The sequence below is a fragment of the Diplotaxodon limnothrissa genome, linkage group LG18 (assembly GCF_057381915.1).
Source record: "Diplotaxodon limnothrissa isolate DT_005_m linkage group LG18, D_limnothrissa_male_GT1.1, whole genome shotgun sequence".
In the NCBI taxonomy this organism is placed as follows: domain Eukaryota; kingdom Metazoa; phylum Chordata; class Actinopteri; order Cichliformes; family Cichlidae; genus Diplotaxodon; species Diplotaxodon limnothrissa.
Genome location: NC_140613.1, coordinates 15,142,530 through 15,166,134, shown reverse-complemented (window position 1 = coordinate 15,166,134; position 23,605 = coordinate 15,142,530). Strand labels below are relative to the sequence as shown.

Here is a 23,605-nt window from a genome sequence, read left to right as displayed (position 1 = left end):
TAAGCATTGATTATACTCTGTTGCAGAGATGGACATTGATTTACAGTTCGAGACTCAATAGCTGCGTAGTTTTTTCTGTTACACTTCTCTGAAGTCTGTTTTATGCCCACTGCCTGGGATAGATGGGTAGCTGGTCCACTGTTATTTAAATTCTTCACAGACGACTCCGTGCAGTCACAAAAAACAGGCAGGTACGCAGATGCCCACACAGATGTTCGCACGCACTGATGACAAAGACATCCAGTGGACTTGAACCAAATAGATCAGCAATTAAGATCGTAGAAGGACTTTGTGCTAGTGGAGCTTTTCGTTACGTCGGAGGGCATATCCTATCATGAGATACCTCAGAGAACCAGGGTTACACGGGTAACCAAACACATTAAAGTCACTCATGAGACTAGGAAATATACTGTGTTCCAACTGAAGAGTTGGAAATCCCAACTTTGATGTAGGACTTTCCAATTTGAACTCTACACAAGCTTTTTATTTTTTAATTTTGGGGGGGGGGGGGGGGAGGGGGGGGGAGCTAAATTACTTAATAACTCAAAAATTATGAGTTATGCATCTGAGAAGTCAAAATTATAAACTACAAAAAATTTGGAAATAACCCAAAATACGATATTTTCCACGTACTACTACTACAGCTGGAACGGTCAACTCGAGAGTGGCGTCACTCCTACCTCTGACAACTCAGAGGTAAAAGAAACAAAGCTTTAGTCCAGGCACTACATTATCTGTCTGTGTGTGGTAAAGGTGAGTACTTATTATTATTGGACAGATTTTAGGCAAACCTATATTTTAATACTTATTTTAGACCATCTGATGTAGCAAAATGTCAACTATGCAACAAATAAATAAATAAATAAGATAAAAACCAATTAAATTTGCACTTTTTTGCTTTAAAATGTGTAATTACTATGCAGCGAGCTCAAACTACTGCATTCGAGGACTTACGTTTCTTTATGAGTGCTTTCTGATTATTTATTAACAGCGACAAAAATTATGCCAAAATATAAGAGCTTTGCAATTTCATGTTTAATTTGTGGGTACTCCTCTCCCGTGACAATTCTTCTCCTGGCAACGAGAGGGAAGTATCCCTTAGTAACATTACACTAAAATGCAGAGAAAAAGTATTTTCCCTCTTCCTGATTTGTTTATTTTTTTGCACATTTATTAAATTACATTACTTACATGGTTCAGATCATCACACAGATTTTTATGTATTTACTCTGGTTATCTTTGTTAAATATTAAAATTTATTTTGCTGATCTGAAGTATGAAAATATGAAAAAAAACCCCTAAGAACTCAGGAAGAGGGAAAATACTTTTTCACGGCACTGCATTTTATTTAGAGCTTCAGAGGCGCTGCTTTCCTCTGCTTCCAATCTTTATGCTTCCAATCTTTAAGCTATTCATCTCATGATATTAGCATCATATTTAAAAGAAAGTCAATTCAAGCTTCACAACTCAAAAGACAAAAATATGAAACTATTACTTTAGAAGAAAATAAATAACTTTGTGTGGACGTAAACTTAGAAAAACTCAAACTCCAGGAGAATAACTGAGAAAGTACAAAGGAGGGAAAGAAGTTAAGGAAAATGAAGTTAAGGAAATAAAAAAAAATCCCTGAGGGCTAAAATCCTACAGATGTCTTCATGATAAAAGCAATAGAGGATGCTTCATAAACAAAAATGATTGGAATCTCATGTACAGTACTGATGATTGCACACGGTAATCACATAATTCTTTAGCTAGCTAATGCACAAATGGGCACAGATTCAGTATTTCAGCTGTGACATGAACAGCTTTGCTTGCAGGACTACAGACTTTTAACTGTATGGAATCAATAAATTAATGCTGAGTGCAACACAAATGCTGCATTCAATAAAATGTGCCCTTTAAAATGAGAAAGAATGAGGATTTTTTTTTTTGCTTGTGGCAGCAAAAATAGAACAGACCTATGGAGGGCAAGGATAGAAGAAGTCATCAGAAGAAAGAAAAACTGCAGAACTGGTCTGGTAGAGAGGAAAAGGTAGATGTATTGCAGAAAGGGCTGAATAAGGTATAAAAAACAAGAATGGGATTTAAAATGGAAGAAATAAAGGACAGAATGTATCAAGAAGACATAATAAAAATGTAAAACTAGAACATCAGTTACATCTTCTTATCAGGAGAGGTCTTTGAGTTGGTTGCTTTGCTCAATGACCGCCTTTGCAAACTGCTTGAAGACTCGGTCCATATAAGTGCTCTGACGTGGCCACAGGCCCTCCAGGAAACCAATATGGCCGCCGTGATGGGTAATGAGCATGGCCAGGTTAGGGTTCTGTTTCACTGCCTCCACTGGAATGGCTGCAAACAAAACACAGAATTCACTTTTTGTTTTGTTTTGGTTTTTTTTGCTTAATCTCTGTGCAATGTCTTTACATGACATGCCAGAATGTTATCATTAGTTCACGTAGTTGAAGTATTTTCACCCATGAACTGGACTTTGGACTGGAGACTCACCGTGAGATGGAGAAAAGACATCGTCAGCAGCGTTGAGACATAGCATTGGCACCTGCACAGATTTGAGCCTGTGGACAGGACTGGCATCGCGGTAGTAGTCGTCATTGGTAGGATAACCAAACATTATGGAGGTGAACCTCTCGTCAAACTCTCGGATGGTCCTTGCCTGTGGGAATGCGGTAAAACGATTTATTCGGTCTACTTTATTTAATGAAATTGGCATGGCTTAACGCCGCTGAAAATAATCCCCTACCTTCATGACATGATCAATGTCGTAACATTTTTCGAGCACTGGTCTGTGCCTGCGGGGCAGATTTAAAACAAAAACAAAAAACAGGTCACTAACTGCTGTTAGGTTACATGACTTGCATTTGAAAATATTCCCCAGAAATGCTGACAAGGTTGTAACAATATAATAATCTACCCCGGAAAAGAAAAGATAAATTCAAAAAAGCTTTTTTCAATAAAACATCAACATCGATATGAGAACATTCCTCCTGCTAATGAAATTCAGCTCCTCACACATAGCCTTCATTTCCTCTCAGCATGATCCCGGTTTCAGATGTGCAAACGTTGTCATCAGTATTTGTCTTAAATAGCAATATTCTAAAGAACACAATTGGCTTGATGATAAGCTAATATCAGTTATATTTATTTAAAATAAGCATGAACTGATATTCTCATTCGCATCAAGAGAAGTAAAAAACGTGGGGGTTGTAGAGGCTGTGAAAAATGGGCCGTTTTAGCCCGTTGCTAGGCAGCTTCAATTCAACTTTTGTGGATCTAAATGAGTTGATGCTTTTGTTAAATGTTAATTGCATAAATGCTAGAAAAAATTGCAGTTGCTAGGCAACATGAAGATGCCATTTGTGGATGTCATTTGTGTATTATATAAGAATATTTTTATCCATCTATTAATTCTGGACTGTGGCTTTTTGAACTTTTGGCATTGAATTCATTAGCTGTTCATAATGGTGACTATTGATCCTAATTTATTCTCTAGCATTTTTGGAGCCTTTAGTTCTTGTTATAATTTATTTTTCCAGTTTCATTTGTTTCCTCAGTGTTTCCCGTCTTCTGCGTTTGTGTCAATTCTTCTTCGTTTAGTTCAGTCCCGTGTCTGCGTTTCCCTGTTTATTGTTTCTCACTTCCTGCCTTATCTTAGGCGTTATTTCTCACTTGTGTTTTGTGTTTAGTTTTACTTCACCTCATGCCTCAATGTCTTTCATTACAATCACATGTGCCTCATGACCCTGCTGTGTCCACTTCTACTAATTACCCTCATGTGTAGAAATAGCACTGTCTTCTCCTCAGTGTTTATCAATCCACCCTTGTGTTGTCCCTGGCTATTAAATCAGTTATTAGTCCTTTAGTCTGTTATTAGTCTGGATTTACTATCATCATCATCATCATCATCATCATCATCATCATCAATGCAATAAAGGTGCTCTTTAGGTTTACACTCAGCTATTTATCCATCCTGCATTTGACATATGGTTACACAGCAAATGACAGTGAGACAGCGAGGGGAAGTCTCGATTACCCAGAGTGACACCATGTAAAGGTGGTTCAGCCTTGACCTTTACCTTTGACCCTGTTGCTGGAAGGCAACAGTGCAAACCACTACATCATCATAATTATTATTTACTTAAGTATGATTAAGCATTTATTGATTTCCGATTAGGCTTTTACCTTATTAAAATATTTGTTTTGTCATATTGTAATTTATCGAGCTGTCACTAGTCTACGTATTTGAGCTATTTAGTTTTAATTAAATTTTCTAACCGGATTAATAAAAAATATCTTCTTTTACTTCTTCTTCTAACACAATAACTTAGGAAAAACTCAGTGATATCCAATAAGAAAAATGATGAGGCAGCACTAGGTAAATATATATATATGTATATGTCATTGCTCATATTAACACACAAGTAGGAATATATTGTGGATATGTAGTCAGGCTTTGTTTAAATGTTTTGTTCATCACCTAACAAATAATAAAGCATACCCCTCCCCCCCACAACTTTTAAATGAGCAAACCAAACATAAATATTTGAAACCCAGTTGTTCAAGCCTCTGTTTAGAATCTAGCACTGGCAGTGACTTAGTGGCTGTGTTAATCCCTGCTCTGGCCCTGGCTGACCTGTGCACAGAGGCTTGTAGGCAGCTGGTGAGGTAGGAGTTGAAGAGGAAACGGTCTAGGGGTTTTTCCAGTGAAGCGGTGCACTCAAACACATCCCAGCCCGCTGAGAAGACCACGACCCCTTTCAGACAGGTTTCCCGGCCCTTGCGCCCCAAGTAGTTTGCCAGCATCATCCTGAATATGGAGAGAGGGAGAGATGAAGGGACAGAGGGAAACTGAATGACCAATCCCCCAATTCAGAGGATTACCGTTGTGCAATAAAAAACACATTATTTGGCAGACAACTGGAAAATAATAAAACAAAGCACTGACATGTCCCCAACACACAGTAAATGTTCAATATCTCACAGTTTACTAAAGCTGCATCGTGAAAAGTAGCTTTAATGTTTATTCTGACTTTTATTAGCAGTATGTGCAAGCTAGCTTGTAAAGAGTGGCTCCATTACCCGCCCATGGACACTCCTGCAGCCATGAGTGGAGCAGCTTCATAGGCCCTCTGGATGTGTTCAAGAACAGTCTCCAGATCCTCTGTGTTGGCTGCACAGTAGGTCCTTGGGGTCTGGGTATGACAGCAACATAACACAGTCACTCCTGCCTTTCTGATTCTTTGTCTCTGTCAAAACCACGATGAAGACCCAACAAAAGTGAAAACTGGAAACTTAGTATAGTAAAAACTTAGATGACATTGCAGTTTATTAGTTTGGTAGAGCAGCTGTTTCTTCTAAAGGATTTTATGGAGACAGGCTGACAGTCCACAGACATACTGAAATTCAAACTGTGCATCAGAATAGAGGAGAAAGGTGATTTAAATGAATGTGATGTGGTTGTTGGTGCCAGAAAGGCTGGTTTGAGTATTTCAAAAATTTCTGATCTGCTGGGATTTTTCCACACTGCCATCTCCAGGGTTTACAAAGAAGGGCCTTCAAAAGAGAAAATATCCAATGAGCTGCAATTCTCTGGGTGAAAATGTTTGTCCAGAGGCCAGACTGCTTTGAACTGGCATTTAGGCAACAGCTACTCAAATAACAAGGCATGCAGAACAGCATCTCTAAACACACATGTTAAACCTTAAAGCAGATGGGCTACAGCAGCAACAGAAGACCACAATGACTATCACTCCTCTCAGATAAGAACTAGAAAGAGAGGCTCCCATTGGGACCACCAAAATTGGGCAACAGAAGATTGGAAAAGTGTTGCCTGGTCTGATGAGTTGAAAGCAATGGATACGTCCTGCCTAGTATCGATCATTCAAGCTTTTGCCAGTGATCTCATGATAATATGGATATTTTCTTGGCACACTTTGGGCCCCTTAGTAACAACTGAGTGTTGTTTAAATGCCCTAATCTACCAGAGTATTGTTGCTGACCATGTACATCCCATTATGACCACAGTGTACCATTCTTCTGATGGCTGGTTCCAGCAGGATAACGCACCGTGTTATCACTAAGGCTTAAATCATCTCAAACTGGTTTTTTTTAATATGTCACAGAGTTCTCCGTATTCAAATGCCCTTAACAGTCAGTATCAATCCAATAAAGCACCTGTGATGGAACCAAAGATGTGCAGTAAATAAATCTGCAGCAACTGGGTGATGCTATCACAACAATATGGACCAAAATCTCTAAGGAATATTTTCAGCACCTTATTGAATCTAAGGTAGCTCTGAAGGCAAAGGGCATTCCAATTCAGTAATAGCATGGTGTACATAATGAAGTATCCAGTGAGTGAACTCTATTGAAACCTTCAGTCATTTGCTCAGTAGACCACGAGAATCTCCTCTCTATAAAGCCATGAAAAGTGGATTCACATTTACCTGTTCACGCTGTGTATCTACATAAAAAATGTTTTAGCAGGCCAGCACAGGATAACCCATTTTTCTGAGACTCATTATTATTGTTTATTTGGCAATTTCTGAGTATGATAAGAATGCTGTTCTGTGTATGTGGGGGTGACATTTTATTCGACTTGAAACAGTGTTATCACTCAGTGCAGGCTACTTAACATTTAAAACAAGCCTGCTCTAACTTGAAGGAGCCTATTTAACAAGTCCAGTTTCTCAGCTCTCCAAGGCTGCTCATTAGGATTCAAGAAGAAGCTCAGGCAAACTATATTCCTGCTTTTCTGTTCTCTTATGCTTCCTTTAATAGTTCTGGACAAGAGCAGAACTTTAATAGGCCACCAGATCTTACTATGCTTATTTTTATATTGAATATATAACAAAACAACAAATTAATAATGTCTCAGGGGAACAGACTTAGCAGAGTGAACATATTCACTGCAAAGCAACTCCACAGGAGAGTGTAATGTAATAGGCGTTTTCTCAAGGTCTGGAAATAGGGCTATAGCACTTAGGAATAATCTTTGTATCAGTGTGCATCTTTCACACAGTGGGCCATTTGGAAAAACTGGCCTGGTTGAACAATGGAGGATATTCACACTTACTGGACAGAGAAGCATACAAGTGCTAAAGCATTTGCACTGAATATCGCACCATTTTCTCCACTGACAGAGGGAGAAAACTGCCCCAACGACCTGGTACGGTGCCAGGATTACAGGGTCCAGCTCAAATGTAATAACAGCTGAACCAACTGAGTTCTGGATGTAAACCCCAATCAAACACAGTGACACTGGATCCTTTGCTCTTGTTTCAAATCTGAAGGTTTGATTTTGTGCACTCTCTCCAGGTGATAAAACACCACTTTGACTAAAATCTCTATGCAATGGTGATAGTAAATGTAGCAGGTAGTAGACGGTATCTCTATTCTAAAGCAGAGACATGCAGAGAGTGCAGAGAGTGGAGCCATTAAATGCAATGTGCATGGAATACAATATCCAAGTTTGAGCTAATTTGTATTAGCTCAATATACCCGAGTGCAAGAGGAGAGATTAAGCCAGGTGTCGGGACAGCACGTGTTTGGCGAGCTCATATTTCTGTGGCTCGGCATTAAAATACAGTATCTGTCTGTAACTTAATCCCTGCTGTGCAGCAACATTGTCTGTTCGGCGTCCACTGAGGCTCCCTGTGGGCTCTGCGACACGTGTGCAACAGAAGAAAAAGAGCAACTCTACAGGGAGGTCAGCTGTCCTAAACAGTCGTGTCTGACGCTGTGAACATGGACGGCGCTCACGGACGAAAAAGAAGAAAAAAAAAAGAATGAAATCTTTGACACGTGTTGGAACAGATCTTACCAGTAATGTTTCACCAGAAACTCCTCTGTTGTTGAAAACCACGCATCTGAAATCCACAAAACATATATAATTTTAATAATCACCGTCAAATTTAATGGGCAGCAGGTAAATGTTACATTTTGAATATATTAGATTGAGTTTGTCGAGAATGTAGTGCTGTTTCTTGACATTTTATACATAATATTTGGATTTATTACTATAAAAACTAACTGCATGTTGCAAAGTAATTGTCTATGTTGTACATGTGTATGTAATATAAGGAGATCTGAACTGATTAGTGCATTAAACAACCACTGACTAGCTCTTTTACTCAGCTTTCCAGAAGAAAATCCAAAGTTTGCTGATAAAACATCCTCAAATGTGCCTTCGATTGGTGTAAACTAACCAACTTCAGATTTCAAACTGGCTAAATCGCTAGTAAATGGCTTATTTTTTACATTTCCTTCCAATTTCAGGATTTTACAGTTAATCAAAAGCCTATAAAAGCTCACGTCCAAATGAAAGCAACAGCCCAGATTTCTTTATACAAACATTTCTTACATAAAAGAAATGAACTGTGTATGCGATGAAGTGCGCAGGGAGGCACAGCTGTGTGAAGGAACTGTGTTTGTACTGCAAAGCAAAGGCATCAGCATCTCGCCAGTCATCTATTATCTGCTGGAGTCAGACCTGCTGTTTTTATAATCGGCATAACTCAGCAGCAGCAGCAGCAGCAGCAGCAGGGCAGAGCTGTACAGGGTGCTGGGCGAGAGGAGGGGGGAGAAGGAGGCGGTGGTGGTGGTGGTGGTGGTGGTGGTGGTGGAGTGCTTAAACACACGCTGCAGCATACACTCGGAGGCTGGTCCGGGCTAAGCTGCAAAGCTTGTACCCGGATAAGCTGTAATTAATTAAGCTACACAGACAGGGGAGAGGGGTGGAAGATGCTGAGTTTGCCGGCTCTCTTCCCATGCCTTTCCAAATCTGTGTGAAAGAATGAGTGCAGAGAGAACATAGACAGGGCCTATTGGAGATGAAGGAAAGTGGAGGGGGAAAAAAGTGCCTCCCTCTGCAACTCTTCAAGCTCGGGCTACATTTGGCTATTTACAAAAGCAGCTCTCGACACGGAGCTTAGCTGCCCACTTTATTTGTGATTTCACCTCAAATAACCCCGAGCCCCTGTCACTCATGGACCCATTATATAAAGGTATAAAAAATCTTGCAAAAGCACTATAGAACTGGTTGCAGATTTTACTTTGCAATCATGAAAGCCAGTGAAAGTTCTTTCACTTTATTTGGACATGAAATCTGCAGTCTGTGTGGATAGCAAATTAGAACATAAAGCAGAGAAATTGTCAGTTCTTTGAGTCAGCCAGGCTATTCAGCCAAGACCACCCACCTATAGCCCAGATCCCGGCTCTGTTGGACCATGTGTAAGATGTAGGACTCTCGGCTGGTGCCGGTCAGACCGGGGAGGAGGAGGACTGTGGGCCTGGTGGCAGGGTCGGGATGAGAAAGGCTGTCATCGTTGTCGAACCAATCCAAAGAGATCTGTCCTCCATCTGCTGCTTTAATGAGCTCACTGCAGAGACGAGAAGGACATGCAAGTCAGCAACACCGGTCTTCCTGACAATGATCACTCTGTGCGCCTGTATATATCGTCTTCTTCGTTTCATCCATTGTATATATACAGTATATATACAGTCAGACACAAGCATGGGACAACACTGGTGTGAAATTTGAATTAAAAAGCATATCTGCTAATGAAATAGCTATAAAAACAGTGGAAATAGTCCACTTCTTCTTTCACATCACAATTAATACTTTTAAGTAACGGGATTACTTCATTGCATCCGTTACACACGCTGCTAAAGTGGGGACTGGATATGTGAGCACAACACTCACTGACAGCTGCCTCATTTCCCTTGCGAGCACCTTGTCAGCAGACTCTGCAACACAGAGCAAATTCAAATAAAGAGGAGGCCATTGCACCAATGGGTTCTTATAGCTAATCAATTTCGTGGATGCACAACCCGTGCGTGGCAGATGATGTAATTCAGTCTCGGTGCATTTTTAAACCTGCTCCGCACACACAAACGCACACACGCGACAGCCGCTGAGCCCAACTTGGCCGTCCGGCGGTTAAGAGAGACAGCGTGAAATTACAGAACGGCCATGAAATATGCACCTGAGGCGAGACTTTAAAGTCAAGAAAGGCCAATTCGGAGAAACCAGCAGAGTCCGTGGTGCTAATCCCCAGCTATGACAACAAGCTGAGTGGAATTTCACCCAGACAGCCTACGATACATCGGACATCTTTCACGCTGTCCGTCCTTGGGTCAACCTTGTATAACTTCATTATAGGAGGAGTGTCCTGCTGTCCCCGGAGGCCATGTGATAATAACTTGAGTGAATGCAACTATCAGTCTTTCTAGGTTTGATGCGGTAGCACAGACCTCCACTAGCATCTGTACACCCAGGGGCATTATGGGAGCATTTTTCTCCTTGACAAAGATCTCTGTGAAAAGCAGAGGCAGTGTCAAAGTCCTTGTGGCAGATTAATGGTGTACAGTTCTTAATTCTTTACCGTTTCCCTTGAATTAAAAGTCATATTTAAACAAAATCAGCTGTGGTTTTATGTAAGGAATTAAGAAAACAAGGAAAAAGAATATTAAAGATTGTATTTTTGTCTTTTACTCTAATGTCTAGTACATGGTACAGACACCTAAACATAAGGACATCAGATCAGTTGTACAGTTTACAGTTATAAACACACAGACTTGGACAAAACGCATGTACGTGAAAAATGAGGGTCTTTTTTTCCCCAAGTGAAAACAAATAAATAAGTTATACATGTGTTATAATTAAAACCAAATCTGTCTTCACTCATTCTAATCTCATATCTTGAGATATGTGGGGGGTAGGGAATGCAGTGCCAATTAATCTTCAGCAGAATGAACATTTTCAAGGAGCAGGCCTGGCGGACCAAGCCAGCACGGTGACACAAAGGATCTCTTTCTCCTCTGGGCTTTGGAGATTGGCAAAGAACAAGAGCCGGATTTGTTTCCAGTTGTGGCACTGGAAAGAACGACCAACAGCAATTTCTCAGTGAGCAAGTTTGATAAAGCCAAGCACAGTCAGCAGCAAAATACTCAAAATGTTTTCCCTGACATTTAGTAATGCTGAAATCTCTTGCGGAACAAAATTGATTCAAAGGAGAAATAAAATATAAGCTTAGAGGATGAAAGTGACAATTGGCACATCAGTCACAGCGGGGACTTACTTTCTGTAGATGACCCCCGGTTTGGCTGTGACGAAAGGTCTCAGCAGAGTCTGGATGCGGCTCTCCCAACACCAAAAGGTGGGGTAGTAGGTCTCTGACACTACTGGACATTGCTCCCTCAGAAAATGGTAGAACTTCTTACCTCCAGAGATCAGCTGTGGCTTCTGCAAAACAGACGTGAATGTAGGATGGCACAGGTTAAAATCATATAAGAGACTTCGTCTCCCTACAGGACTAATTTAAAGTGCTGTTATTTAGTCTTAATAATAGACCCATTACTGTAATAATAAATTTACTGTCACATGCGGTAAAGCTAAATCTAAATATATTCATTATCATCAAATCACATCTAATACAGACCAATACAGATCTAACTGTGACAGAGTTTGCTTTATGAGTGCATAAACCTACAGTTGTGCATGATTAATGTGCACAACCACGTTCAAGCATAGCAAGCTGCTTACTTTGCATTAAGTCACGGGTGTCAAACTCATCGGCCACACATGGCCCAATATAATCTCAAGTGAGCTGGCCTAGTTAAACAACTGCATAATAACCAACCTTTTAATGTAAAGAAATAAACACGCACACACACACACACACACACACACACACACACACACACACACACACACACACACACAATTTGCATTCCCTGACTTAGGGTATAAAAGTGGTTGCTGGAGGTTGCGGGTAGGGCTGCTCGATTATGGCAAAAATGGTAATCACGATTATTTTCACTGAAATTGAGATCTCGATTATTTGACGATATTTATTTAACCCTTTAAGACCTACTATAGAACCAAGTCCGCCAGAGCTTATATTATTTTTTTACATGCTGTAGTGCCATTTGTGGGAGCATTTCAAGTTGCTAAATAACTGTTATAGCCCATATTTTAATAATATGTATGCATTAAGTCCATAGTAACTACATTAATTGCAAAAAAGTGCAATAAATTACAAAAAAAATTGAAAATCGTTTTTGTTTTTTTTTACATATATTTCTACTTGGAGAAATTTAAGAGGTTTATCCCTCAAAACTTTAAATACAAAAAAGTTGCAAAAAATAGTTTACAACAACAGGAAACTTATTGTGAGTGTCTTCATAGTTTTATTTTGGAGATACACCAATTTTTATATACTGCAGGAAAAACAAAAAAAACAATCCTATGATGCAAATTTGCAAAGAAAACAGCAGGTGCATCAAAAATAAACTATTTCCAGCAGTGCAATTCGAGCTCTAAGCATCCCAGAAACTATTCAGAAAAGTCAAACATGACCAGTGTAGGCTTTTAAGGCCTACAAGTAAAAAACTACATTTCCGCGAAAATGACGTCACTTCCGGTTTCGGCCAGGAAATGGCGGACATGCAACAGTTCGGGCTGACGACTTTTTCAATGTGGGAAGTGTTACGAACAGCTGATCGGATCGGCAGAGCGTGTTTCTGGAATATTACGTTTTTGTTCCTGCAAGCGCTTTTTATGCAATTTTTGCAAAGCTTTATGTGGAAGGAAACCGTGACCGAGGACAAGCTGATGGCATAAGATGTAAGTACAACTCCTCTGGTTTCATATGCAAAACAAATTATTGCGCTAGCTTACAGGGTTCAGGTTCTACAGGGATTTAAAAATAGTTACACAAAACGGAGCATGCTGCTCTGACCGGATTTAAAGGGTTAACAATGACTTTAAAAAATAATATAAAATAGTGTGCAACGCCACTGAAGTTTTTTTTTACCTCTCTTTTCAACCAACAGCAGTCACTTTCCTCTCCAAATAACTTCTGCTTAGCTTTCCGAGCTTCCCTCGGGTCCTCTTAATCAGCGGTCTCCAACCTTTTTTGCGCCACGGATGGTTTATGCCCGACAATATTTTCACGGACCGGCCTTTAAGGTGTCGCGGATAAATGAGGGAGGGGCTAATAATCGGCTCAGTCATTTTTAATGATCGTTGAAAGCCCAGATCGTAATCGTGATTAAAATTCGATTAATTGAGCAGCCCTAGTTGCGGGTACTCTCCATGGCAACGCAGGTCTAAAGACCAGTCACTCACCCCCTGGCAACCACCTCTCACTAGGAAAAATGGCTATAGGTATTTCTTTAGTAGCTGGTGTAGTTTGAATGGAAGTGGCAGATTTATCCACAAACACTGGCCAGCTAGTCCCCGAGCTGTAGTGAAACGGTGAAAAGTGTAGTGCAAACTAGAAACAGATCCTGTTTGCCTTCAGTGCAAAAGCAGAGAGCCACAACTTCTATTTGAAGGCGAACATTCCCCAATTCCAGCTTGTGCTGCAAAACAAATATTTTCAACCATTTCAATCTGCTAAAGGTTTTCCTCTACTGAGAGCCAGCAACCTCCGGGATCCACTGACAAATAGTACCTGGTGGTTGTATCACATCGCTTATGGTGGGGAAGTCAGTTTAAAGCAATTTAAGCTACAGGTTTTATTACATTTCCATTACATGTTGTTGGGAATTGCATTACCAAGTTTAGAAAGCATTTATACGGACTGTGTGTGTGTCTCATCACTCACAATAACATTGTGAGTGATGAGACCTCTTCCTTTAAACTACTACCATCTCCACAGCACAATTACCCCCCCCCCCCCCCCCCCCTTTCACAAAAAATAGGTCTAAACTGTCTTTTCTGTCTCAAGCCATCAAACCTCTGAAAGCAGAAGAAAGTGTGTGTATATTGTTTGCATTATTTTGATGTGATTGGTTTTTATGTGTTGTTTACAAATGTTAATCTAGGTAATTAAATCTAAACAAAACAAAATTAGATGTGAAAAAAAACTGACTAAAATAAAATAAAATAAAATTATAAAGGCAATATCTTTAGTTTTAGTGTTTGTTAGTTTGGCAAAAAAAAAAAACCCAAACAAAATCAAAACTGACATTTTATTGAAACTTTGCCACTCACAAGACTGTGAGTCACAAAAACTTAATAAAAGTTACAGAACTACAATATTTCTGGTGTATTCAAAGGTCAAGTGACTTCTGCTACAAGCAGAAATAAATAAATGCAAATTAAGAATAAAATAAACAATAAAAAATAATGATTTTTGGAACAAGAAAAAAAACCTACAGTATTTTAATCTTTATTTATGCTAAACAACTTTAGCTCTACCAACACTTAAACAGCCATACGTTTTTCATCCCTGTGTAGTACAGTGAAGAAGAAAGTGAAAAAACAAAAAGAAAAACTTCCACCCTTCCAGTAGACCGGATTGGAACCTTTGGCGGGCCGGTTCTGGCCCCCGTGCCTCATGTTTGACACCACCGCTTTAAGAGATTCTGACTGGCAATTTCACAGATCCACGTTTATTTTAACCACATTTATGCATTCAAACCCTAAAGTCACAGACGAAAAGCTTCTTTTTATTCATTTAGTGAACGCTGTTCGTCTCCATCCTTTACAAATGAACGGCGGCAGCTCAGCGGGCGTTACATAACACCTTCTACCGGCATTTCTAGCTTACAGTAAAAGCTAGCCTAGCTTCCCTAATGCCGACGTCTAACTGCAGTCCTTTTCTCGTTACATACGAGCTAAACTTTAATATGGATAACACCCATTTTGGGTCTATATACGGATTAGTGTTTGCTCCGTCGCCTGACATCCGACGTACACGTGCTGCTTTGCGGCGTTATCCCTCCAGTTAAACTGATGCCAGCTAACAGACACCTCCATCAGCACCTACGCCGAGTACCATCACCAGTCCCTGGCAGTTAAGATGCTTCTCTGCGAAAGACCACACACCGCACACGGGGATTTATGTGATATACAAGCCGTATACCGTGAAGACTCCCCTCAAAAGACACAGACCCTTAAGTTAATGTCAATTACCTTCGCTACTGAGATCAAATAGTAGCAGGTGTACGCCGCGCTGAAGCCCAGCACCAGAGACAGACCCACTCCCGAACCGAACAGCCCAACTTTCACTTGGTTCTCCAGGTAATGCGACAGGTCCCGAGTCAAAATGTTGAAATTTAAGTCCAGCGAGATCATTGCAAGGTCCCTGGTGTTTCAGGTACTGCGAGGACAGCGGCCAGCTCTGGTGATACGCGGCTGTGTGTGCCTGCGAGCCCACAGTGAAGGAGACAGTCAAGGGGACCCGATGAGGACAGAGATATATAGGTATCAGCGACAGGTGGCGCTCTTTGACCGGCTATGCAGAACAGGGAACTCAGAATCATCCCTGCGCCCCCTGCAGTCCACAGACCCGCAGTGCAGCACAGGGATTGGAAAGCTGACGGTTCAGCCAAAAACTAAAGCGAAACTAAAGCTGGCGAATTAAATCAATAAAAAGGTGTTTGGAAAAACAGCAGCAACATCACTGTGCACATTGACCTCCAGAAAATACACTTACTGCTGTGGAAGTACAGGGTGAAATTAATTTACTTACCAAGCAAAACAGGCAAATGCCCCAGCGGGTACACACCTCCATGGGGACCAGTGGAGGTGTTTACCTTGTGGAAATTTGTATAGTTTAATTTAATTGGAGGGGACTTATGGCAACTGTTTTCCAATCTATTCCCACAGACAGGCAACCTGGGCTAAAAAAAAAAAAACTTCAATACATTATTATTATTATTATTTTCAGTTTTTCACAAGTCCAAAAACAGGGAATCACTGGGCTTAAAGAGCATTTTTGATCCAAGGGCCACACAAAGGGTTACAATCATTCAGTATATTGAATATGTATATTCAGCTGGATTGGAAACCAGTGTAATCTAATCTGATTGTTTTTGGATTACCTTTAAATAAAAAATGAAATGATGTAAATTTTTTAGAAAGATGTTTTTACTGTGAATAAATGCATTTTGTACATTCAGCTTGTGCAACTGACCTGATCAAACAGCCTTTCAAAAACAGTGCTTACACAAAGTACTGGTATATTGTGTGAGATGCTGTGTTTTCTGTGCATGTTTATGCTCATTATTGCAGTACTTTTTACTTGCAGTACCCTATGGAAGGCTTTGCTCTCGGGACCCAAGAGAGCAATCATTTAAAGAATTGTTCTTTCACTTGGAGTGTAAATAAAAAGGAACAAAATCTCCAGTACAAACAAATGTTAGATCACCATGAAAATAGCTAGCGCGCTAATAACACGAGAGACGTTTTTGGGATAAAGTAGAACATATTCATATGAGAATTAGTCCTTTCAATTTTTAAACAGACAATTAAAAAATAATCTAATCTCACATTTTAAAATGTAATCTGGGGTGATTAAAGTTTAATAGTTTGACAATCTGGTACATAATTTTGTATACAAGGAAAACATAAGCTGATGAGTACCTGTAAGGCTGAAACTGCTTACAATGAATATGGAAGTTACCTTAAATATGTTCTAGTGTAGGTAAATGTAGTTTAACATTTTTTATTGGTGAGCTTAGTTTTCATTCAGTAATTCTTCACTATCCTATCAATATATTTGGTATTTGACTGTACAGAAAGAAAAACTCTAAAAATCATAATAAATAAATGGACAATCAATATGTGTCTTGATAACTACAGTATACATTATTACTCAGTTGAAACAATTAAAAAAGGTGCCCTCTGACTTACCCATTCATGACTTATGCATTTTCTGTGTGTTGGATCCCATTTTGTTCTAAATTCGTGTCAATTCATATGGCTGCAAAAAGCCCACCAAAAATCAAAAAACTGAAAGAACTGTGGTCTTGTATGTGGAAGTCAGGAGAGGCGCTAAAGTATGTGAGGGTGGTGCAGGACATGTATGGAGACAGTGAGTGTCCTGTGCAGTAGTAATAACAGATGTGGTCAAGTAGGAGTCTCAGTACATTATGTTTGCAAATGACACTGTGATCTGTAGTGAGAGTAGGGAGCAGGTGGAAGAGAACTGGGAGAGGTATAGGTACCGGAGAGAAGATGACTGAAAGTCAGTAGAAGCAAGACTGAATACATGTGTGTGAACAGGAGGGAGACAGGTGGAAATCTGAACGTGCATGAAGGTAAATGACAACCATCCAAAGCAATAGACAGCACAAGAGAGTCGAAGAAGAGAGTGCAGACAGGGTGGAGTGGGTGGAGACGAGTGTCCGGGGTGATTTGTGACAGAAGGGTAGTAGCAAGAGTGAAAGAAGTTTTACAATATGGTAGTGAGACCTATGATGTTTGGTTTGGAGACTGGGAGGCTAACAAAAAGGCAGGAGGCAGAGCTTGAGGTTAGAGCGTTCAAGATGTTAATGGATGGACAGGATTGGTAATTTGAGTACTTCAGAGGGACATCTCAGGATGAACAATGTGGAGACAAAGTTAGAGAAACAAAGAGGCTGAGATAGTGTGGACATGTGCAGGGGAGAAACAGCGAAGGAGGACATCCAGAGAGTTTGTGTAACAGATGAGGATTAAAGAGATGTGAAATGAAGGCAGAAATCCAATAAAGGAAGAAGCTGAAAGATACTACTACTACTACTACTAATAATAATAATAATAACGATGATCATGATCGTCATTATGATTATAAGTATTGTTGTTGTTCTTTACTAGTGAAATCACTTAAATTAGAATGTGGGAGAGTTTAAATTGTCATTCTGATTGGAAAATTAGTGAAGCAATTAAATGGCACTATATAAATGTTCATCACCAAAAGATTTAAAACCCTGATATTATAATATGTATCAAAATGATTGCCATGTATTAAAATTATTTTAGTAAAAATAATAATGTACAAAATGAAACCAACACGAAAACAAAATAAATAAAAACGAGGAATAATCACAATAAAAATAAAATAGAAAATTAAGAAAAAATTAATAGTTAAAGAAAAACACGTTAAGAGCATAAAAAAACGTAAAAAAAACCAAACAAACAAAAACCGTGTAATAATCGGTAATACATGTATTATGAGTTGGCGATGGTCCATATGCTCGAGCGTATTACAGGTGCGCATGCGCAATGGCTGGACTCGCTTGTTTTCCAAGCCTCGCGTCTTCGTGCTTTATCGTCCAGCTCCGGAGCTAGTTGTTGCTTGTCTGAGCGGTGATTGACTATAATGGCGACGCGATTATTCTGAGAGTAGTCTATGGCACCGTCTCTAGGTGATAAAGGATACATGTCGGAGGGTTTTTTCTGCATCGCAGACTATAATAATAAGGACAAGCAACATCGAAAAGGAGCACATTCACTCCAGCCACAGGGAGCCAGGAGAGCTTTATCCTGCTAGCTGCGATAGCTAGCAACTCCGCTCACTAGCCTGCTAAGTTGAAGAGGTGGGATTCAAGTGTGTGGACTGGAGGAGAGGGACTGGCAGTTTGCTGAGTACTGAGATCTATCTGCTCTAGCTGTTGGCTACTTTGGGGTATTAACTTCCTCACTGCCAGAGGCAACACTTGGACGCCACTGGCTCGAGGTTGATGCTATCTTGTTGTAATAGTTTTTGGGAGAGGATCCAGAATCCTTCTTGGGCAGCTAACTACAGCTACACACAGCTAACAGGCTAGCTTTGTGGATTGTTCCAGTCGCCTTCCTGTTAGGACTTGCTCTCGCTTGCGTTTGGAAACTCTCTACCAGTGCACACATAGTTGGCTAGCAAAGAGTGCTAGCTTGGTAACTTTTAAGGATTGTTGTACCTTTGCGACATCTTTTCTTAAATGACCACCGGCAGGAATAACCGAGCCATGATGGAAGGAGTTGGAGCAAGAGTGGTTCGCGGACCTGACTGGAAGTGGGGGAAGCAGGATGGAGGAGAGGGTCATGTCGGCACCGTTAGGAGTTTTGAAAGTCCAGAGGAGGTGGTGGTTGTCTGGGATAACGGGACGGCTGCCAACTACCGTTGTTCTGGAGCTTATGACGTGAGGATATTAGACAGTGCTCCAACAGGTAACTTCACTTCCGCTGCCTGCTTCTGCTCGCACTTTCAGGCTGAGTTTTAGTCTCATGGAAGTGGCTTACAGTGTAACAGAGGGGTGCTCCGTTTGCAAGCTACGGGACTTTTTTAAAATGTATTCATTTTTTTGGCTTAACTTGGGAGCTTTTTACAGTGTTTCTCAGAAGCAACTTACTTACAAATATTTTAAGAATATATAATAAGGTCACCATTTGAGACGAACTGCCCCATTTATATTTATATCCTGTCTGTACACAGGCAGTGAAAGCTTTGTATAGAAGGTATGAAAATAAGTCACTGTCGTAAACATATCATGACTCTGAACTTCACACTGCTTGGATAAACTTTTGTACTAATTATGTAAATGATTAGAAGCATGATGTGGTTTTAAGGACCAATAGCAATACATGTCAATCCAATTACTTCGTTCAGTACACGTCCCATTGACAGACATCCCATATCCGCCCCCTGGTTAGTCACTGGATAAGGAGCAGTTTCCTGCAGTAATTTACACTGTTGATCAACCTGTAAGGACATGCTGAAGGGGAAAAGATTTTAAGGAGCTGTAAAGGAAAAACAAATCCAACTGCCAGTATATTAATAAATCTGTTATCTTGCTCTTTTAATAGTATGAAGAATATGTCTCTTTTTGAACTGATAGCATGCACATTGTTGGTAGCAAGGTGCTGCTAAGTTGTTGCAGTAATATTACCGATGTGTACTGTGCACATTATTATGTTTAAATTACGACTAATTCTGCTCCCTCAGGCATCAAGCATGATGGAACCATGTGTGACACCTGCCGTCAACAGCCCATCATTGGTATTCGCTGGAAATGTGCAGAGTGCACCAATTACGACCTCTGCACAACCTGTTACCATGGAGACAAGCATCACCTGAGACACCGGTTCTACAGGATCACCACCCCAGGCAGCGAGAGGTTAGTTAATATTTATATAAAATTCTAGATTGCCATGTGAACAGAGGCGAAAAATCACATGAGGCAAAAGTGTGTCACATTTTATTCCCTGCTCTCTCATCTGTATGCAGCGATCGGCCCTTTACTACAGCTGTTTTCTAGTGTAATCTAACAATATTTGCTCTTATTGTTCCTCATCGTAGACCCAACAATTATAAAGTAGACATAGAGTAGACAGGTAATCCCTGTATTTAATTGTGATTGGCTGGTCTCCCCCTTTACACACTCTGTGTAGCTGTGTGTGTATGATATTTGTGGGTCTTTTGTGCACCCTGCATTTTAGGCAGACTGTGTCTATCTCTATGCTCCCAGCCCTCAGTTGCCTGGCAACAACTCAGCCTCACTTTAAGATCAGTCAGACCTTTTCAAAAATCATATTAGTGCAGTGTTTCCCATTTAGAGAACATATAATCTTTTTTTGTCTCCTGGAGGATGCATGCAGCTTCTTTTTCTTGTGTACTAGTAGTTGTCAGTTCAAGTGATTAGTCGACTAGTTTTTACAAATTTATGGTATTGTTTTCACGATTTAAAATATACCTTTAGGCAAAACTATAGAGTTTTTGTCCATTTGATTTCAAAATGTATTTAAGGTTTAATTAAGCACTAGTAATAGAATCAAGTGATTTCCCTTTAGTGCAAGGTCAGATCCCCTTGGGTCTCTATGAAAAAAAACTGCTTGAGATGGTGTCAGCGCATTATAGAGTAATGAAAAATATTTTATAAGTTGGCAAACAAAACAACACACCTGCCAACAACAGTTTGTGATGGTGTTAAGTGGGAAATGTTAGGCGTTTTACTTTTTTGAAGTTTAGACAAAGTATTGCTGCAGAGTTTGTCTTTATTCCATTGAAATGTGATAGTACTGAATTATTATAAAGTATGTTTTGAATTAAGATTTCAGAACTTTTTCAGATTGATTTTTATAGACACATTGTGCACATGAGGAATAGCAGTTTGTTAGGTATTTGACACCTTACATTAAATTAATAAAATAGAAATATACACTTATTATAAATGCTTCAGGATGTGAAAAAATAACATTAGGCATGTAAAATCCAGTGTTTTCACATTATTTAGTTTTCAGAGAGTGACTCTACAACACTTTATATTAGGGCTGTTAGATATAACGATATATATTGGATGACGATATAAAAACATCTATCGTTTCATTTTACGCTATCGTTTGTTTCGTGGTGTCACAAAATAAACTGTTTACGGCAATTTTTTTTCATCATTTTGATGGTCACTGTAGTGGCTATATTAATTTCTTAAAGTACTCTCTTTCTCTTGTATTTAATATAACCACACTACAGACGGACAAGCGCCTGTTTTTATGCGTTGTCGTTAGCAACAACAACGTTAAAACCACCGCATGTCCGCTTTTTTATTTTCCATATAAACCTTTCACAATAAAGCTCAAGATCCTGTTGAGACTTTTCAAAATAAACTGAATCACGTGAAAGAGTATGCAGAGTGTTTACGGATGAAAAGCAAAAAAGAGCCGTCAGGCTTTTTCCTGCAGCACACTGTGTAATAAATACTCACAAAGAAAACTGCGGTCGTTACAACTTATGTCTAAAAATATATAGTTTCATACATCGTTAAAACACTCGACTGGCATGACGCCCAGCTGGAAACACTTCACGCAAGTCGAGCTGCCCGAGATTCACAGAATTTACAGAAAATGTTAGATTTTTGTGATTTATATCGTTATCTGGACGATAGATGTCTTATATCGGGATATGAGATTTTGGTCATATCACACAGCCCTACTTTATATTGTTATCAGTATTTACCTGAAGTTGATGTTGACAGTCAGATTGAATTGTGTCACTGTGTGCCCCATTGTTTTTGTTTTTGGGCTTTATTGTCTGTTGAAAGCTAATTTTATTGTCTGAAAATACCTTTTAAAAAATTCTAGAGAGATGGGTAAGATCATGTAACTCACAATTTTGGTTTTACTGTAAAGGAAGTGGTAGGATTACAGTAAAGACTCTTCAAGAAGTACTGACACTGTCAGCAACCTTAGCTAATGTTACAAAAACATCTTTTATTTGTCATGAATCCTTCACAAGGAACTGCGTGCATTAAACAGCTGACAGCAGGAGCATATGACATCTGATGCGATCAGTCTTTTCTGTCTTATTCACCAAAATCAAATTAATGTGCCAAATCGCCTGTTTACAGGTGACATGGTTTATGTGGGAAAACGAATTTTGTTTTTATATCCTTTATCTGAATTCCTGCTTTGATAAATTTTTCAGAAGTTGAAAGTAGGGCTGGGCCATATTATACCGTTCACGGTAATACCGGTATAATGTTAGGCAACGATAGGAAAATGAAATATCGCGATAGAATATGAGTAAAACGCGCATGCGCAGTGCCTTTGTTTTCATACGCACATGGCCGATTGTTGAGTGAAACAGATGAACCAGAATTGGTTTGTAAAAATGGTGCAACTTCAGTGATGTGGAACTGGTTTGGTGTTTGTCCGTCAGATACACAACAAAGCACATTTTTTTGCAGAACATGCAAGCGGCCGTCGTTATTGTCGTATTTGTCGGACTAAGATGCTCTTAAATCTGGGAGTAATCTGGGTCCTAAACTCAGTACACTTCAGGTCAAACAAACACTGCAGCATCACTGAGAGTTAACTGTCTAAATTCTTTCATCTTTAATAAAACGATCAGCATTGCTGCTTTACCAGGTGTAACAATTCAGTTTAACTTCCAGGCATCCATGAAAACAAAATTTATTACATTTAACGGAGTTAGAAGTTAGCAGGAAGCTAGCGGAAGTTAGCTCGCTAGTTTCGCTAGTTACCTAAGCATGATATAGCATGTTCTGACTGAGAGATTTCTGAAAAAATTCAAACGTACAGCTCTGCTATCACTTCCAACATAAATGAAGGCAGGAAACTAAACAGCAGTGACGTTTGTAGGGTTACTGAAGTTGGGCTAGCTGGTATATAATGATGTGCTACGTGATCGCTAGCGACACAGCTATGTTAGCATAACATAAACAGTGAAGCTGGAGGATGAACACTAAGGTTCCTCATGGTTAGAGACAAATGCAATCGCATGGCAGGATGCTGTAAACGGACCAAACGTCAGTCAGGAGAACAACTGAGATAATCCATCCACAATACAAGGCTAGTCATTAATATACTGCAGCAACATGGGAATAGAGCAGCTGCCAGAGAATTCAACATCAATGAATCAATGGTACAGAAGTGGAGGAAGCAAGAAGAATGAGTTTAATAAAGTTTGATTTATCTAACTGCTTTGTTTAGCTCAATGTGCCTTATGGTCCAAAAAATACGTACTGCACACTACAGTTTAATGTTGCAAAGCACCTCTTTTTAACTTCAGTGGATATTATATATGGTTATGCTCAGGATATGTCAGCCCATTTCTACTGGAAATGCCTTTTGGTTAAACTTTCAGCAAGGAATTTGCATTTGCACTGTTACATTTTTATAAAGCTTTAATGTACATAAAAACCAGCTTCTTGTTTAAGTGAAAATTAATGGAAGGTTGTCTTTTTGCGCTAGTAATGTTGTGGAGTATTTTGTCTCGCATCAATTATATCGTCAGTTATATCGTTATCGCAAATTTTCAAATGTATATCGTGATAAATATTTTTGGCCATATCGCCCTGCTCTAGTTGAAAGTAGAAA

At 39.6% G+C, this 23,605-nt stretch overlaps 2 protein-coding genes across 5 annotated transcripts in view; one reads left to right on the top strand and one right to left on the bottom strand.

Moving 5' to 3' along the window:
- Window positions 1-2,167: 2,167 nt before the first annotated feature.
- Window positions 2,168-15,103, bottom strand: abhd3 (abhydrolase domain containing 3, phospholipase). The gene is made up of 9 exons (XM_085378277.1): window positions 14,942-15,103; window positions 11,097-11,260; window positions 9,213-9,395; window positions 7,838-7,883; window positions 5,095-5,207; window positions 4,649-4,822; window positions 2,759-2,807; window positions 2,506-2,671; window positions 2,168-2,349 (listed from the first exon to the last, which is right to left on the bottom strand). The coding sequence occupies exons 1-9, from the start codon at window positions 15,101-15,103 to the stop codon at window positions 2,168-2,170; spliced, it is 1,239 nt and encodes a 412-aa protein (XP_085234403.1).
- A 2,967-nt stretch (window positions 15,104-18,070) lies between these two features.
- The window catches only part of mib1 (MIB E3 ubiquitin protein ligase 1), a 63,103-nt gene continuing 57,568 nt past the window's right edge, over window positions 18,071-23,605 (top strand). For all 4 annotated transcript variants that reach the window (XM_085378265.1, XM_085378266.1, XM_085378264.1 and 1 more), the window contains exons 1-2: window positions 18,071-18,940; window positions 19,716-19,887. In XM_085378265.1, coding sequence (XP_085234391.1) covers window positions 18,712-18,940; window positions 19,716-19,887 — 401 coding nt within the window. In that variant the 5' untranslated portion in view covers window positions 18,071-18,711. The remainder of the gene's footprint in view (window positions 18,941-19,715; window positions 19,888-23,605) is intronic.